This window comes from Balaenoptera borealis (genome assembly GCF_965194805.1).
Source record: "Balaenoptera borealis genome assembly, chromosome: 2".
Lineage (NCBI taxonomy): Eukaryota > Metazoa > Chordata > Mammalia > Artiodactyla > Balaenopteridae > Balaenoptera > Balaenoptera borealis.
In genome coordinates this window covers 175,425,402-175,442,723 of record NC_138867.1, presented here as the reverse complement: position 1 = coordinate 175,442,723, position 17,322 = coordinate 175,425,402, and the positions used below count along the sequence as shown (strand labels likewise).

At 57.3% G+C, this 17,322-nt stretch overlaps 2 protein-coding genes across 6 annotated transcripts; both read right to left on the bottom strand.

Annotated features, from left to right (window-relative positions):
- Nucleotides 1-80: 80 nt before the first annotated feature.
- BEST2 (bestrophin 2) lies at nucleotides 81-9,613 on the bottom strand. Of its 5 annotated transcripts, XM_082379748.1 has the most exons (9): nucleotides 5,659-6,057; nucleotides 5,415-5,509; nucleotides 4,339-4,572; nucleotides 4,096-4,250; nucleotides 3,678-3,755; nucleotides 3,345-3,497; nucleotides 3,177-3,257; nucleotides 2,824-2,978; nucleotides 81-2,356 (listed from the first exon to the last, which is right to left on the bottom strand). In XM_082379748.1, the coding sequence occupies exons 1-9, from the start codon at nucleotides 5,808-5,810 to the stop codon at nucleotides 1,933-1,935; spliced, it is 1,527 nt and encodes a 508-aa protein (XP_082235874.1). In that variant the 5' UTR covers nucleotides 5,811-6,057; the 3' UTR covers nucleotides 81-1,932. The 5 variants fall into 5 exon arrangements, with proteins under 5 accessions (XP_082235874.1, XP_082235872.1, XP_082235876.1 ...); XM_082379746.1 differs by having other exon boundaries at nucleotides 2,824-3,257; nucleotides 5,659-6,061; XM_082379750.1 differs by lacking the exons at nucleotides 5,415-5,509; nucleotides 5,659-6,057 and adding an exon at nucleotides 8,525-9,613 and having other exon boundaries at nucleotides 2,824-3,257.
- A 124-nt stretch (nucleotides 9,614-9,737) lies between these two features.
- Nucleotides 9,738-15,934, bottom strand: GET3 (guided entry of tail-anchored proteins factor 3, ATPase). The gene is made up of 7 exons (XM_082379767.1): nucleotides 15,747-15,934; nucleotides 14,764-14,911; nucleotides 11,888-12,036; nucleotides 11,645-11,795; nucleotides 10,789-10,896; nucleotides 10,500-10,697; nucleotides 9,738-10,080 (listed from the first exon to the last, which is right to left on the bottom strand). Exons 1-7 carry the CDS (start codon nucleotides 15,905-15,907, stop codon nucleotides 9,949-9,951), a joined length of 1,047 nt encoding a protein of 348 aa, XP_082235893.1. The 5' UTR covers nucleotides 15,908-15,934; the 3' UTR covers nucleotides 9,738-9,948.
- Nucleotides 15,935-17,322: the final 1,388 nt, after the last annotated feature.

Sequence of the window (17,322 nt, the reverse complement as noted above, 5' to 3'; positions counted from 1 at the left end):
CAGGGGCTCAGGTCACTGCTTTTAAGAAAATCCTAGCTTGTGTTCTTACTAAAGTGTGAGTGACCGATAGCACCCAGTAGGAAGTTTGAATCATGTTTGTATCTGTGTAACTGTATGTGTGTGTGGTGGGTTTTGAAGAAGCTTCAGACAAAAATCCCTACCTCAGGAAGCTGTCAATTCCAATGGAGACAGATAATAAACAAAATAGATAAAATATTTGATGTGAGAAGTGCTACAGAGAAAAATAAAGCAGACAAAAGTCATGGGGATGCAGGAAGTGGATTTGGGAGGTGGTGATTTTTAATAAAAGGCCAGGAAAGGAGGCCTCACCAAGGAAGTGACATAATTTAAGCAGAGACCTGCAGGAGGTGAGGATGGGACCATGTAGGTATCTGGGGAAGAGTGATCCAGGCAGAGGGAATAGCACGTGTAAAGGCCCTGGGACGAGACCTTGCTCGGTGGGTTAGAGGAACAGTGAGGAGGCCAGTGTGGCTGGAGTGGAGTGAGTGAGGGGAAGAGTGGAGAGAGTCAAGACCAGGGAGACTGTCCAGGGCCTTGTGGGGTATGTGGAGTACTTTAGCTTTCATTCTAAGTGAAGTGGGAGCCACAGAGCGTTCTAAGCAAAGGAGCGACATGACCTGATTCAAGTTTTCACAGGCTCCCTTTGGCTCCTGTGGGAGGAACAGACTGCGGGGGTGTTAGGGCCAGAGCTGAGAGACCAGGTCACTAGTCCAGATGGGTGGTTGAGTGATAGTGAGGGCTCTGGCCAGGGTGTGGACCCTGGACGAATGGGAAATGGTTGAATTCTGGATACAGTTTGAAGACTAAGCTGATGGGATTTGCTACTGGGTTGATAAGGAGAGGGGATGAAAGAGAGGAGCTGAAGGTGACTCCCAGGTTTTGTCCTCATCATCTGGAAGGACAAAGCTGACAGAGGTTGGGACAGGTGGGGAGCCGATAGGGAGCTGGTTTGGGGGGCATGTTATGTTCGAGGTGTCCGTGAGATCCCCACATGCAGATGTCAAGCAGGAAGTTGGCTCTCTGGGTCTAGAGTCAGGGGAGGGATCCTGGCTGGACGTCTAAATTCAGGAGTCATCTACATACGATTGATGTAAGACCTAGAGCACTGAAGGGGTATCTGAGAGTGCAGGGGCTTGAGGCAGAGGGGTCACTTGCAGAAGCATAAATCAAGGCTGGCAGGGGAATTCCCTGGAGGTCTCGTGGTTAGAACTCTGTGCTTTCACTGCCTTGGGCCTGGGTTCGATCCCTGGTCGGGGAGCTAGGATCCCGCAAGCCGCGCGGCCAAAAGAAGGAAGAAAAGAAAAAGAAAAACGCTGGCAGGAGAAAGCTATGGTCCTTGGACTGTGGGTCCTACATTGATGAATGAGTAAAACCCTGGGCACTAATGGGGCCATTTCAGAGAGAATTTGGGAAGAAGTGGGCAGGGCATCATCAAAGAATCTGGAGGATTCCTTAAAGCTTACTTAGCATAATGCCTGGCAGGAGTTGAGTTAAAAAAAAAAAAAAAAAAAAACACTAAAAGTTTATTGAGCACCTATTATGTACTAAACAGTTTAAAGCCACATTTCATTTCACCCTCACAGCTCATTGAGGTGGGCACTCATATGTCCATTTTGAGGAAAGAAGAAAGGCAGGGCACACTGATAAAAACTCTCACGCAGTGGCGGGTAGGAAGTAGAGCTGGTGGTAAGGACCGGCAGTTCAAAGATGCTGGAAGAATACCCTGCCCCTCAGTGCAGTGCCTGGCCCACAGGAGGCGCTCCAAGCCTCTGTGCCAAACGTAAAGGCGGGATGCAGGCAGGTAAGAAGCGGGCAGGCAGAGTCCACAGGCAGCTTATAAAGCCCAAACCACTGCTTGCGGGCGGTGTTGGGGCATTTTCCCTGTCCGTGGGGATCCAGGGTCCAAGGGTCTCAGGTTAGACTCTCCTCCTCCTCGCCAATGGGGCTGGGCAGCCAGAGTGGAGCCGGCCCCCGGGGCCCGGGCATTGGCACAACGGTGAAGGGCTCGGCGGGTGGTCCGGGGGCTGGCGGCTCGTGGCCGGCGTGGGGCTCAGACTCCGGCTCCGGCAGGCCTATGTCTAGCAGCGGGTCACCGCAACTGCACTCTGGGGCCGCGCCATCAGGGCCGCCCGCGCATGCGCAGCTGGCGGCTGTGGATTCCTCCGACACGCAGCTGTTCTTGCGGCGCAGTAAAGACAGGCGCCGGCCCAGCAGGCCTCCAGCGGCCATGCCCGCGCCCACCGGCAGGAGGCGCTGCAGGAAGTCGCCGTGTGCATCGCTCAGCGGCGCATCCACGCCGTCCTGCCGCTGGAACTGCATGTCCTCCTTGGCCAGCCTGCGGAAGAGACAATGGGTCAGCGCTGCGGCCTCTCCCTTCTTCATCAATAGAGTTGGGACCGAGGAACGCTGCTTTTCCACCCCATTGTCCCACTTATCCCAAAAGACCTTGGCTTCTCACCCGAGAGCCTGGCCTTATCCTCTGGCTCTGGCTATGCTCAAACTTAGGCCTCAAAAGGCTAAATTGGGGCCCTGCCGCCTGTCCTTTTATATCTCTTCTGGCCCGTCCAGTCCTCATAGACTGTAGCCCTTAGCTCTGCCCCCAGTTAGTGGCCGGGTCCCAGACCTTGACCCGGATCCCTGACCCCTGCCCCGTCCTAGTCCTCATGACTTTAGCTCTTAGCCCCGAATCTCCAGGGTGTAGCCTTTAGCCCCGACCTGGTCACCCACAGCCCCTTCAATCAGATACACCCCGCAGTCATGAGCCCCGCCCCCAAGGGGCCCCGCCCATCCCCACTGGCTCACGTGATGTCGAAGGTGGAGCCCTGGAAGGAGGGCTGCTGCAAAAGGAAGGCGGTGGCCGCGGTGTAGGGAGCGCGAGCCTCAGCTGCGTCCCAGTACAGGTCTTTCTCCAGCATGGCCAGGTCGTCGTACATCTCGTCCACGGCCAGCATTGACACCTGCGGGCGAGGATACGCGGGGAAGAGTGGGGCATGGAAAAGCGCCGGCACCGCAGGGTGGACCCCTGTGGATGGGTAGGAGTGCGGTGACCAAAGAGAGAAGGATGGATCAGGGGCGATGTCTGAGCGAGTCTTAGCAGCGGTGGGGCCAGGGCCGCTTTGGGAGCCCAGGGATGGTCTTAATCGAGAGAGTCTCACTTGGAAGTTGCGGTCGATCAGAAAGTTGGTCTCAAAGTCATCGTCGTCCTCTCCGAAGGGGTTGATGAGCTGCTCAGCTACCTGAGTGGGGAAGAGGAGAGGTAGGCGGAGAACTGAAAACCCCTGCCCGCTCCAACCCTGGAGTCCTGGCCTCGGGGCCCCACCCACCTTGAGCCAGCCCGCGTAGAAGAAGAACTGCAGCAGGGTGAAGATGGGCACGCACAGGTCCAGGTCGTGGTCTCTGTAGCCCTGCGCCGGGTCCAGGAACTGGCGACCGATGAGGCAGGCCAGGAAGTAGCTGTACACAGCGATGGTCACAACCTGGGGGAGGGGCAGGACGGGGTGCCAATTCAGGGTTCTCTGGGCCTTGGGGGGTCATGGAGAGACCAGAGCTAGGATCGCGAGTCACTGTGATGGGGTCTTAGCTGGCCCTCAGTTTCTCCTTGAGACCAACGCTCCAGGGCCTCTGACGCGGGATATAAAGAGGCACGGCGGGGTTACCTGGGTGTAGACAAGGGGTACGCTAATCCAGTCGTAGTGAAAGAGCATCCCACACTTGCCCCGAAACACAGTCAGCTCCTGGAGGCAGATACAGGTCATGAGGGGGCCTGAATAGTGAGCTCACACATGGGGATTAAGTGGGGGGGGGGTGTACCTGGGATGGAGGTGAGTGGTCACCTGGTGGGAGGTGGGCGTGTGCTTCTAGGGACTTTAGGGAGAGTGTTTAGTGGTGAGTGTACACCTAGGGGCACTATGCACCTAGGAGCCACCCCATAGAGATAAGTGTACACCTGGGGACTGCTAGATAAGGGTGGTTGGAATCCGCCTTGTGGGAGGCGCGTGGCAGGCACACAACCTCAAGGTGCGTGGGGTACAATTTCCCTGGCATTTTATATGAGTGACCACCTGGAGAGCCCACCTCCAGCAGCAGCTTAAGGGCGCCGTTGTCGCGGATGCGGCCCTCGCGCCGAGCCTGCGCCGCCAGGTTGGAGAACCAGACGCAAGGCACCCAGTACTTGTTGTAGGATGAGTTCAGGTTCTCGAACTTCTTGCGCTCCTCGCGGGTCATAAACCCTGGAGGGGCGAGGTCGGGGTTTATTTGCCCCACCCTCAGTCTTTGCGCCCCCCCGCCCCCCCGCGTTCCTTTTGGCCGGAGCCTCACCTGCTTCCACCACATGGTCTATGGTGGGGAAGCGCTTGAAGACAGCGGTGCTGACAGAGCGCAGGATAAGCACAGCAGAGAGCCCTGCATAGCGCATGAGCGTGCGTCGGTAGAGGCGGCCGCGCTCGTCGCGCCCGTGCACTGTGCCGACCACCACGCACATGAGCGCGTCGGGCAGGGGCATGCATAGGTACTGGTTCCACCAGCGGTGCACCACCAGCGTTACGTAGAAGCCTGCGGGAGAGCCGGGAATGGGAGACTCAGTTGGGACACTAGGGCCAGGGATTTGGGGTCCCAGGTCATGGGAAGAGGAGTGACATAGGGTCTTCATCAGGAACATGTGGTAGGCTGGATACCCAGATCATGTGGGGCCACCTGAGCTGGGAACCTGGAGATTCAGCCCTGAGGTCAGAGAGGTTGGTGCAGGCTGGATCACCCTGGCTACTTGGATGTCACCTGGGATGGGAGATTGGGATCTCGGTATAGAGGTGGAGACAGAGGGCCCACAGGCAGGTTGTCACCAAAGCCACAGGGAGCCCCGGAGCCAGGGATGTGTGAAGGGGTTGGGCACGGTGTCTAAGTCAGGGAACCTGGGGCAGGCTGGTCACCCCATCCTTGTGGGCCCAGAATGGTGGGAGGAAGGCTGAGGTCAAGTGAAGTCACTGAGGACAGGGGGCTGGGACTTGTCAGAGAGATGCCCCTCAGGCTGGACTTGAGAGGATGGAGTCATGTGGGGTCCTTGGAGGGGGGTCCCTGGGGCTCAGTACATGTGAGGGGAGGCACTAGTAATCCCATGCAGACACAGATGGGAGTCCCTGAGTTGATCAGGGATAAGCCTATGCGTGACACGGAGTTCTCATTGGGGGCACCTCAGGGGACCCTCTGACCAGGTGACATACAAGGTCTCAGGAATTGGGGCCATACTTGGCCTAAAGGACGCAGAAATGGGGATTTGTGGGGGGTGGCTTTGATGGGGGGGCGTCTCAGAAAGGCAGGAATGGGAGTCTCCAAAAGGCATGAATGGCAATGGGTTTCTCGGGATGAAGGGAATGGGGAACTCAGGAGCGCGAACGCACCGAGGACAAAAGAGACCGGGATGAGACTGGCGTACTGGTCGCAGTAAAGAACGAGCTTCTCAAAGTAGCGCTTCTGCTCTTCGGTCAGTACGAAGCTGCGAGGGAGGGGGCGCGGGATCACGGGCGAGCCCCGGTCCCCAGTTGCAGGTCTCTCTTCCCGCACCTCCTCCGGGGCCGGCCCGGAGCCCCTCCCCAGACGCCCCCACTCCGGCCGGCCCTCCCCCATCTCCCGGGGCCGCCTCACCGATAGGCGGCACTCAGCGCCATGTAGAGCCCAAGGAAACACAGCAGCTCGCGCCACAGAAGTTTGTAGATGCTCCCGCGCCACAGCAGCAGCAGCTTCGAGAAGCCGCCGAAGCGCGCGTTCGCCACGCAAGCTGTGTACGTGACGGTCATCGCGGCGTCCGGGCCGGTCGAGCCCAAGGAGAGGGGGCTGGACCGGACCCGGGATTGGGGGCCGAGGAATGGGGGGGCCGGGCCGGGCTGGAAGGCTGCGGGCGAGGGTGGAAAGGTGTGGGGACGACTCAGCTCCGCGTCACTTTCCACGCCCGGCCACCTCCCCGGTACCGGCTCTGGCTCAGCTTCCCGTCTCCTCCCACCTGCTCAGTCCTGCCCTAGCCCCCAGCCCTCCTCCCCAAGGCCCCTCTGGCAGGCCACTCCCTTCCTTGGACTCCAGGTCCCAGCGTCCTGCGCCGACCTCCCCAGGCCCTCTCCGTTCATCCCCCACCCCCAAGGCCCTTGGTCCACCGAGTTAACCCGAGCTGCCCTCTCTGATCCCATACCCCTTACCTGGACGCCATCTACAGCCACCCCCCGCTCCCCGAGTCCCTAGCGCCTCAGTTTCTATGTTCCCGGGGCTCCAACTGACTTCCCTCCCTCAAGTCCCACTTCTGCTTTCCCTCCCCCTACTCCCCTAACCCAGTCTCGTCCCATTCTCTCCCCGGCACTTCCTTTTGAAGCCCTCCAAAGCCGGGTCCCCAAGCTTCCAGGCCCCAGGTCCTCTCCCATAGCCCCTCGGCCTCAGGCTGGCTCCTTCTCCTGCACGGCTGCCCCAGCCTATCTCCCTCCCACTTGATCGACCTGGCCCTGCCCCCTCCCTCCTCTGGATCCACCTAGACCTTTCCTCTGTCCATCCCCCTCTAGCCTTCTGAGCCCTCCACACACATCCTACCCTGAGGACTCAGATGGATTCTTGCCTGCAGACCCACTCGTCCTCAAGGTTCCCTATTCCCCCAGGCCTGGGTCCTTCTCACCTGGTGGCTGGTTCAGGGACACTCAGGGACGGGGAAAGGATGGGCTTCAGGGCTGGGTGGGGCTGAAGCCAGATTCTGTGAGGGAGGGGGCTGGGGAGTGGGCGTGGGTGGCCCCTCCCTGGCCCTCCCCCCTCAGTTGCAGCCTCAGAACTTTGAAGTCTCATCAGTTTGTTACCTGGGGCAGGGGGTGGGGAATTCACCTTGTCCTTCTTAGCTCCTCCCTGTCCCGTCTCCCAGTTAGTCACTGGCAGATCCAAGAAATCTTGGACCTAGACCTGGGGGAGGGGGCAGGAACCCTGTCTTTACCAGACCCAGACATATACACACACTGCTCAGTGAGTCTGGGTCGCTCCACACTCACCTGTAATCACACACAAAGATGCACCTAGAAACACACACCATAGACCCAGATACAAATACAGCTTTCCTCAACACAGCCTCCCGTGACCACGGTGACCCAGAAAGCAGTACACACTGTCACAAAGACTTCCAGAGTCGCCAAAGAGACAACACTTAGCCCCCCCACCCCCATACGCAGATATAAAGCAGATGGACCCTAACCCACCAGGCTCTCAGCTCTCAGGCACCCACATAGTGCTTCAAACAGCCACCCAGGAACACAGGGGCAGGGACCCAGGCACCCTGAATTCCTTCATGATCATACTATGTAATAAAGACACACGCAAGGTCACACAACCAGCCAAGTGCAGACCCCAGCCCGACTCCTGAATGCCTTCACACGTGAGCCATCACACAGAGGGAGGTAGCAGACATTTATTCCTGATCTCCCCTGCACAAAAACGCACCATGGCCACACGCCAGATGCAGGAGCACCTGCCCTCAGCACAGCAGCACACAGTCCTGGGGTCAGAGCTGGGTCCTAGGGAGTCCCTTCAATATGCCAGTGTAGCAAAGACACACTCATACAACATCGACCCCTCCCAACAGTCCCACAGACCCAGAGGGTCACATCCAGATGGAGTCAGGCCATAACCCCTTATGAAACTTACCTGCATTTATTTGTACATCAATACGTAAGACACACCTTCCCCAACACCCCCTCACTGTGGGCGGCGACGGGCAGGCACACACACACCCTGGGTCTCAGACGCTTTGGACATTGCCATGAACACACAAGCTTAGGGACACAAAACCTTGTCCCCACATTTGGCATGGATACAGGATAGGTGTTCTCCCTTCACAGACACACCTACAAAGGGGGCACTCTAGCCTGGCACAAACAGCCCTCCATCCTCACCTTTGAATGCATAGCCCAGTGTGGGAGGGGCAGATGCTCAGGGTTCCGGCTCCAAGAGGGGCGCCCTGGGGTGCCCCTGAGCCTCTCAAGTCCACCCCAGCACCAGGAGTGCACATGGCTCCGCTCGATCCTGCCCCCGAAGGTCCGGCCAGCCAGGACGCTGTGTTCCTAACCTGGCAGGTGTCTGCCCAGCCCGGGGTAATTAGGAACCAGCCCGGACTGGCTGTCCTCGGACCCGTGTCTCTGCCATCCAGCTGCTGGACAGCACATAAAAGAGGATGAAGGGTGATTCTGCTAGCTACGGGAACTGGGGAGCGGACAGGCTTCAGGCTGATGGGCTCCATACCTGACCAGAGGCCCCTATTCCCTTGGATGTATCCTCACATACTGCAGCCAGCCCTCCCCTCCACAGCCCCCATCGACCCCCGTGCTCATCTCCCCTCCCCCAGCTCCTGTCCCCACACACTTCTGACTGCTGGACTCCTGCTGGGGCAGAGGCGGGTTGCCCAGGCTAGTTCACGTGCTTACTAATTGTTACAGTGAATAGTAACAAATAGTCCTTGGCAGGTACATGCCTGGGGCCATTGTAAAGTCGTTACCTATTTCATTTCATTGCGTCCTCACAAGCAGGAAATGTGAAGTTTGTGCTCTGATTCCCGCTATCAAGGTAGAGAAGCTGAGGCTCAGAGGACGCACAGCCTGTTCATGGCACAGCTGGGATCTGAACCCAGGCAGTCTGGTTGGGAGCCTGGGGTCCTGCCATGGGCTGCACTGCCATGTTCGTTTACAAGCACTTCCTCAATGTGGACGTGCCCACACGGGCTTGTGTACACCTGACTGAATTGGGGGGACACGTCTAGGCTCGTGGTTGCATTCCCCTCATACACACCCTGGGTGTGCTCTGTGAACACCACTTCCTGACTCATGGGTGTCCTCAGTCACCCCCTTTCTCCCTCCACCTCCATCCAGCTCCAGCTTGGAACTTGCAAACGTCCAAGGTCATGCCAGTCCTGGGTCTTGGGGATGACAGCGACTGTCCAGGCAGTGGCAGAGGGAGGAGCGAAGGAGAGAAGGGAGGCTGCTTTATGCCTTTTAGGCTGGTTTGCTAACCCTTCCAGGGTCAGGTGAATTTGTGCCATGGTCCTATGAATGGCCACACTTCTGTCTCCATTTTAGGAATACGGGGACTGAAGCTCAAACTGCAGGAAACAGGCGGCAGGCCACTCAGTGAGACTGCTCTGGGGGCAGGACAAGACTTCAGGGCCCGTCCAGCCTGAGTCCTTTGTCATCCTGCCCCTTAATCAGCCCCCCTGTTGCAGCCCTGTGCTGGGAGGGGCTGATGCCATTCCATGTAACAGGAATTGGGGGGTGGGGGTGGAGACTGTTAATCCGCAGTCTGGCAGGCCCAGCCTCTGCCCAGGGTGCCCACTAATTCCCAAACCAAACAGCAGGCAGTGCTGGGCCCGCTGCCAACCTAATCCGCTCCCCACCAGCCTGGGGCTGGCCAAGGGGCCTCCCAGTTCCCACGCTCTGAGCCTTGAAGGAAGTGGGCAGATGCCCCTTTCTTCTACTCCAGGCTTTACAGCCCCAGAGGACACCCTTACCCATATAGAGCTAGAAAAAGGCACCCCTTTACAGAAGAACCCTCCTTCCAAAATTACCACAACAAACACACATCTCTATTCAGTCTCTGTTGTGACAGACCTAAACATACATCTATGCCTCTCTGGATGTGACATCTCTGTGCAGTGTACAACCTTTGCAACTGTACATGGAGGTACTAGGCCCCAACCCCCCATGTCAACATCCACAGTAGTTTAAGATCATTTTATTGAGGGAGGAGAGGCGGGGAGAGGTGCGGGGGCAGCTACAGCTTCCCCAGCCCCACCAGGGGGAAAAGACCCCCTCCCCGCCTCCCTTCCCCCAAGTGGTTCCCCTGTATTATGGAGGAACTTTGTGCAAACTCTGCCCCGGTGGGTGGCGGGTGAGTGTGAAATGGCAGCAGCTGGGGCTGGTGGTGGTGCTACTGGGCACTGGGGGGCTTGTAGGGCTCCAGGAGAAGAGCAGAGAAGGTGTTGACCTTGTCTGCCCCCCGAACCTCATGGGGCAGCAGTGGCAGCTTCACAATGTGGAAATCTTCATATAGGTCCTCCATCTGCGGCAGGGGCAGAGGGCAGAAGGCAGCAGTCAGGGGCCACAGGGCAGGGACAGAATGTGATCAATGTAAAGGGTCGGGCTAGGGGTCTCCCAGAGTCAGGGAGAGAATATGAGCAAGGGCTTCACAGGGACATAGGTGGGAGTGGCGCCAGTGAGGTCAGAGACCACTGGGCTGGACCTCCCACTCCCCAGGGTGAGAGGTATCCAGGCCAGGCCAGCCAGTCTGTGAAGGCCAGAATCAGAAGGTCTGAAGCAGTGGGTGAAGGGCAGGGGGTTGGGGCAAGGAACAGAAGGTGGGCTGGAGCAAAAGGTCATAGAATACGGTAAAAGGTCAGCAGTGCCTTAGCTGGGCTGGGCCAGACCCCAGCTTCCAGGGTCAGAGGTATGAGGGCTGGGTGGGAGGGTGGGTGTGCGCACCTGGTCCAAGTACTTGGCCTGGATCTTGTGGCGGGCCTCACACATCTTGCAGGGCTTCTCGGGATCAGGGAAGACGAGTTGGTTGACGATGATGTTGTGCGTGTCGATCTTGCACTTGGCCAGCTCCTGGATCAGCCGCTCCGTTTCATACAGGGACAGGAACTCAGCAATGCACACACAGATGAAGGTGGTTTGCTCCTGCAGGATCCAAGAGAGGACAGGGAGGGGCAGATTTCAGCCCTGTCTCTTTCCCCCGAGCTTCTCGCCGCCCGCCTGGACCGCAACTCACAGGGTCCTTGAACTGCTCGCTGACGGAGCGGATGACAGGCAGCGTCTCCTCCAGCTTGGAGGCCAGCTGGTCTGCGTTCATGTCCCCGAGGCCCAGCATGTTGCACATCTGTGGGGACGATGTGAGAGGGCTCATGGTTTACCAGGGGTGCATTATACTCCCTGGGTTGGGCTCACTAGACACCCGGCGGACGACTCCTGACACCCCCCCAGTGGTTAAAGGTGTGGGCCCTTGAGCAGATCGCAGGGGTCCAACCCTAGCTCTGCCATTTCTGCGGGACTGTGGCCAGGTTAGCTTGACCTCCCAGAGCCTCAGTTTCCCCGTGTGTAGAGCTGTTGTGCTATATGACATGTCACGTGCTTGGAACAGTGTCTGGCACACAGTAAGTGCTCCACAAATGTGACTGAGGCACAGGTCCCCGCCGGGGGACCACACACAACCAAGGAGGTGGCAGTGGTGTGCGAAAGTGTGAAGGCATCAGGGTTGTCATGTCGTGCTAATAATAATCCATGGGGGGATTCACATGCTCTCCATTTGACACAGAAGGCCCAGAGAGGGGAAGTGACTTGAGGTCACACAGCTGTGTCACACCAGAGTGCAAAGCATTTGAACCCGGGCCACCTGGCTCTGGGATATGTGCTTTCAAGCTCTGTCTGGGGCACTCAGCGGGTGGAGGCGGGGACACTGAGTGCTGCGGAGTAGGATGGACAGTCCCCCCGCAGTGAAGATCCATCCCACCCATTGGGAAGCGCTGAGTGAGAGCGTATGTGGGAAATGCCTTTGTTACTGCACATCTGGGGGTCCGGAGGCCCACTCTGACTCAGGGGACTCCTGGATGCCCTGGGGCTCTGCCTGCCTGTGAGATGAAGGGGCTGATCTGGTTCTTGATCTGCATGAGGCGGCCTAGTCCCCGCTCGACGATGGTGGGGAAGTTGAGCAGTCTTAGCGTGTGGCCTGTGGGCGCTGTGTCGAACACCACCACCGAGAAGTTCATGCCCTTCACCAGCCTGCAGGGAGATGAGGATCAGGCCCGCTCCGCCCCCTCTTCCACCCTAGCCCCAGGCAGCGCCGGGCACCCAGAGTCCCCGCCAGGCCTGACCTCATGACCTCTGCATAGCTCATGGCCTCGTCGATGCCTGGGAAGGCGCTCATGGCTTCCTGCATCATCTTCTTGCCCATGCTCAGCATGTTATCCTCCTCAAAGAACTCGTCCGGCAGCTCCGCCACACCCAGGCTGGGGTCAATCTCCTGGGGGCCGAGAGGGTCAAGACTCAGACTGCTGTTGCTGGAGCCTTCCCACCTGGGCACGGAGCCCAAGGGAGCCTGTGGGGCGCCCTGAGCACAGCCCTTCATCAGGTCACAGCTGGGGAGACCCCTGAGGTGCCATGGCCCTTCCCTTAGGCGCTTAAGGTCTCGGGTGGTGGCACAGATTGTTAAAGTCTTCCACAAGCAGATGGAAAATCGCCAACTGTGCTCAGTGCCCCAGAGGGAAGCCAGAGTGCGTTGCAGGGCCTTCTCACGGGCTGTTCCCTGACCCGGGCCTGTGACCTCTTCCAGATCATTCCTCTAATATGAGTCTTCCCTGACCGCCCAATCTAACAGTGCAGCCCTAGCCCCCTCTGCCCTGCCTTCCTTTCTTCTTAACATCTGGCCTCTCCTCACATGGTTTACTTAGCATGTTTATCGCCTGTCTCCCTAACCAGAATGCCAGCCCCATGAGGGCAGAGGTTTTTCTGTCTTGTTCACTGCTGTGTCCCCAGTGCCTGGAAGTGTCTGGCACAGAGTAGGTCCTCAACATGGATGCAGATTCCATGAAGGGGATGAGCAAGCCTGGGGTCCCTGGCCCGTCCTGCACTCATTGCCTCTCTCTCTCCCGCCTGTGTCACCTCTTCTACTTGACTTCATGTTTCCTGTGGCGAAGCCTTCCACTCCCTGGCCTCAGAGGTCATTTCCCTGCAGAGAGCTTGTCCACACATCACCCCCCCACAGTCACACCCTTGATGGGTTGTTCCTAGTCACCAGGCCACTCTCTGACCCCAGCCTTCTCACTTCCTGTTATTCTAGACCTTCCTGGGCCACCTCATCCCCGCACCTCTGCCCGCTTGTTCACCGTAAGTGTCCCTCTTGGGCGGCACTCTTATTCAGCCCAGTCTCCACAAGATGCCTCTGCAAACACTCCCTTCTCCCTCTGTGGTTGGCAAAAGCCCCACCCTGGTTATTCGCAGCTCATTGGCATGGCTACACCGAGGTGAACATCAGGGGAACACCCCAGACAAAGAACTCAAACTTGCTCCCCATTTCTGATCACAAATCTCTAACAGGCACTCGACGAGCCAGAAAATCCACCCATGGGAATGTTAATGCCACATCTTCTCCCTCCTCAAACCCCTTCTGGCCCGTGTGTCCCTCACCCTCTGCTGAGGCCTGTGCCTCGCCTGTGCCTCAGTGAGAAAGCGAAGCCACTGGCTGCCAACACCCTCATTTCCCCCCAGGAAACGCCCCAGTCCCCCCACATTCCTTCTAAGCCCCTGGTCCTGGCAGAGCCCAAGTCCTGGGTCTGTGCGCTGGAGCGAGCTCACGCCTGCCTGAGGCCCGTCCTCAGCCGGTATCCTTACTCCTTCCTGCAACATCACTTGTCCCTCCCAGTTGAAGCTTTTTTTTTTTTTTCTGGCTGCACCGCGCAGCTTGTGGTATCTTAAGTTCCCTGACCAGGGATTGAACCTGGGCCCTTGGCAGTGAGAGCCCAGGGTCCTAACCACTGGACCGCCAGGGAATTCCCTGAAGTATGTGCAGCAGCAAACAAACATGCTCTAGCATCTCCTCCCTCAGAAAAGCCTTCCTTAACCCTCATTCCCTTCCCCCTCCAGGGATGGCCATGCTCATTTCTCTGCTCCCATCATGGTGATCACTGTGTCCACCTCAGCTCACCCATTCCAGGCAGGCTTCTGCCCCCATTCCCAGGGTGATCTGCTTAAAACTGACGTGCCTGCTAGAGCTGACAACCTTTCTGCCTGAGTCCCTTTGTCCTCCTGGAGCTTAGGAGCCCACACTCTCTGGCTTTCCTCCCACCTCACCTGTGGCTCCTTCTTGGCCTCTTTCAATGGTTCTTCCTCCTCCTCTGCTGGATCCTAAATGCTGATGTGCCCCCGGGGTTGTTTCTGGGCCTCTCTATTCTTTCACGTGTTCCTCCACTCACACAGCTTTAAATACCACCCTTGGGACAATGACTCTCAAATCAACACCAACCTCCTCTGAGCTCTAGGTTCACATAACTAAGCTGCTGTCCTGATGTCTCCACTTGGATGACCAGTGGGCACCTTGGTCTCACTGTGGCCAAATAAAATTCCTGACTTTTGGCCTTCTAAACCTGCTCCTCTCACAGTCTTCCCCACCTCAGCTGCCCAGGGAGCCAACTAAGACATGTACTTATACTTAATTCATTTCTTTCCCTCACCCATTACAACCAAGCAGTTAACTTGCTTTAATTCCAAAATACATCCCAAATTTGACCACTTCTCTCCCCTCCTCCCAATTTTGGGCTGCCACCATTCGTAGCCTGGTCACTGCCCCAGTCTCCTTGTTTCCATCCTTGACTTACAATCCAATTTCTGCATGAGAGCTACAGGGAACTTTTTGGAAAACTAATTTGGCCATGACATTACTCTGCTTAAAACAAACAGCTTCCCATTAACTTGGAAACAAAGCTAAACTGATCTCAGTGGGCTGCAAGGTCCTACACCATGTGGTCCTGATTGATGTCTCCCCCCCTTCCCTTGCTCACTAAGCTCCAGTCACTCTGGCCTCCTTTCTGCTCCACAAATGTTCCTCACTCGTTCCCCTGTGGGTATGTTGAAGAAGGAGTGAAAGTGGAGAGACAGAGGACGGAGAATGGGCAGGACATGGTAGCTGATGGTGGGTGTTCACAGGAAAGGCCTGAAGGTGTGGGGGGACGGGGCTGAGCCCTGCTGCACTCACCATGGCGAAGAGGTTGTCATAGCCTTTGACCTTGGTAGGCACCTTGGAGAACTTCTGGTCAAATGCATCGGAGATATTGTGGGCTGGGTCAGTGGAGATGATCAGAACACTCTCCCGCCCCTTGGATAGCTGGACTGCTAAGCTGCAGCTGGGCAAGGGAAAGGCCAAAAGGTGGGAAGTGAAGGGTTAGGCTCTGCTCCTTAGGTCTGCATGGGGAGAAGAAGGGTCCCCGGAGCAGGGGACCTGGATCAGCAAGGGCCTTGAGAGAAGAGTACGGATGACTGTGGGATCAAGCCTCAATCCCTGCAGAGGGACCCTCTCAGACCTCACCTACTGAGCCCTCCAGCTGGCTATATAGTGGTAAGGTTCAGCTGAATGTGTCCGTCCCACCTGATGCCTGCTTCCTTGCTGGCAAAGTAACATGGTCCAGCTATCCAGCCAGCTTGACCCTGTGTCCCCTCCCTCAACGCTAAGCTAAGGGGTCCTTTGCACCTCCTGCTAAATTCGATAGTTCAGTCCACTTGTCCAGGGTAATTTGCCCCGGGGACCCCTCCCCCTCTTCCCAGCTGAATGGGTAGTCTGATCATGTGCCCTCTCTCCCGCCTTCCACCCCCACCCCCACGTGGGCATAGAATGGCAAGGTTCACCAGACTAGGATAGTTTGCCCCGGTGCCCCTCCCCCTACTCTGGGCTCACTGTGGTACAGTCTAGCTGATTGGGACATCTAAACGCTCTCCCGGCTCCCGTGCGCTGGATCCAGTGTGGTTCAGCCCTTGAACAGGGATGGTCCAACGCAGAGGGTGCCAGGCCTGCATTCAGGAGGTAGCTTCCATTTGCTCCAGATAACTTCCGAAGAGTACAACCCGGAAGGCCCCGGCCCAGCCCTCCTGCCCGTCTGGTGGTGGAAGACGCGGTCCTTGGCCTCCCCTTCGCCCTGTGGTACATCCCACCCGTTTTCCCGGCCACCACCGCAGCCTCCGTACCTGCAGGTGGTCTTTCCAACACCACCCTTGCCCCCGACGAAGATCCACTTAAGGCTGCGCTGCTCGATGATGTTGCTAAGCGTGGGCTCCAGCGGCTCCACATCAGGGGCATCCTCGAACTCCTCTGCCTCAACCCCCCACCCGGCCACCCCCGCCGCCATCTTGGAACCGGCTCACGTGATCAAGCGGAGCGCACCATGCAAAGCACCTACAGGGGAAATTTCCTATCACAACCCCATCAAGGCCAGAAGATTGAATTAATTTTCTCATGGCCTAACTTTTAGGAGCTAATAGAAGCTATATTTCCAACGTCTTCCCCTTCCAAGGTTCGGCTTGTCAGCCTCTTGTCTATATTTTCTTCAAAGACTCCCCCTGCCTAATTAACATATTGGTACATCCTAGGTTACTCCCCTTTACTGATTGGCCCCTAAGTCTTGCAGCGCTCCTTTCATTGGCTACATCTTCTCTTACTTTTACCAATCACTCTCAGGTCCCGGTAGCCGCCAACCTCTCCTTAGCAACCGGCCAAACACCCGTTGCATACCTTTTTCAAGAAGTTAGATCCGAGGTCCACCCTGACCTGACTCCATAGGCTCAACTTCATGTCGATCATTCCCCCCCTATTCTCCAACCTGGGTCCCAACACCGCCTCAGGTCCGTCTCTTCTGTTATTCAATTGGCTGGGAGCCACCGGGCTCCTGACGCAAACCAATTATAAACGAACCGATTAGTTGGCTGGAGAAGGTCCCGGGGCTGCTAGTGGGTTAGAGGGAGGACGACTCCAGTTGTGGGCGAGGTCCGCAGGTCCTTGTCCAGTGAGCCCTGAGCCCCCATGCAGGACAGGACAGGGCAGGGACAACACTTGCAACTGCGCTCCTTGTCGTAGAAGGGACCCTGTTCCCGAAAACCTCCTTCCAGTTTGCTCTCTGTCCGAGGGGAAATTCCAGTTCAGGCAATTCTCTGTTTGAAACTCTGCCCTGGGCAGGAATACAGGCTGGGTCCCAGGCCCTTAGCGGACACTCTTAGATAGAGACTCCAGCCTAGAAATATCCGCGGTTTCATTTGAGTACTCTAGCACATAAAATAATACCCTGACTTTCAAATGGGGACCCCAGCTCCTTGGAGTCAGCTGTGTCTCTATTCCCAAATAAAAGTTTCACCCCAGAGACAGGTACCCAATCCAGAGACACCCCCATTTCTATTCTGGGGTCCCAGGCTAGATATGCCCTCTAGTTAGTCCTAGTTAGGGACCCAGCTTCCGAGGTGTCAGCTGAACACACAGCCTCAGGCGAGGTCCCACCCCTCACTGAGATTATCCCTGGTGCCAGAAGGGGATTCTAGCCCCGAAAAGCTAATACGCCCCCAAGTCCCAAGCGGGAACCTCACTCCGAGAGCCAGCTACAGCCCCAGGCGCGGACAATAGTCTCATTCCGGAAGAGACCATCTCTGCGTAACGTCTGCGGGAGTCTAGCAGGGCTATAACGATCCGCGGGGCGGGGCGTCTGCCCGCCGGCGCGCAGCGTCAAACCTTACTCCTCATTCACCCCGCCCCTCATGCCCCGCCTCCACTGCGGAT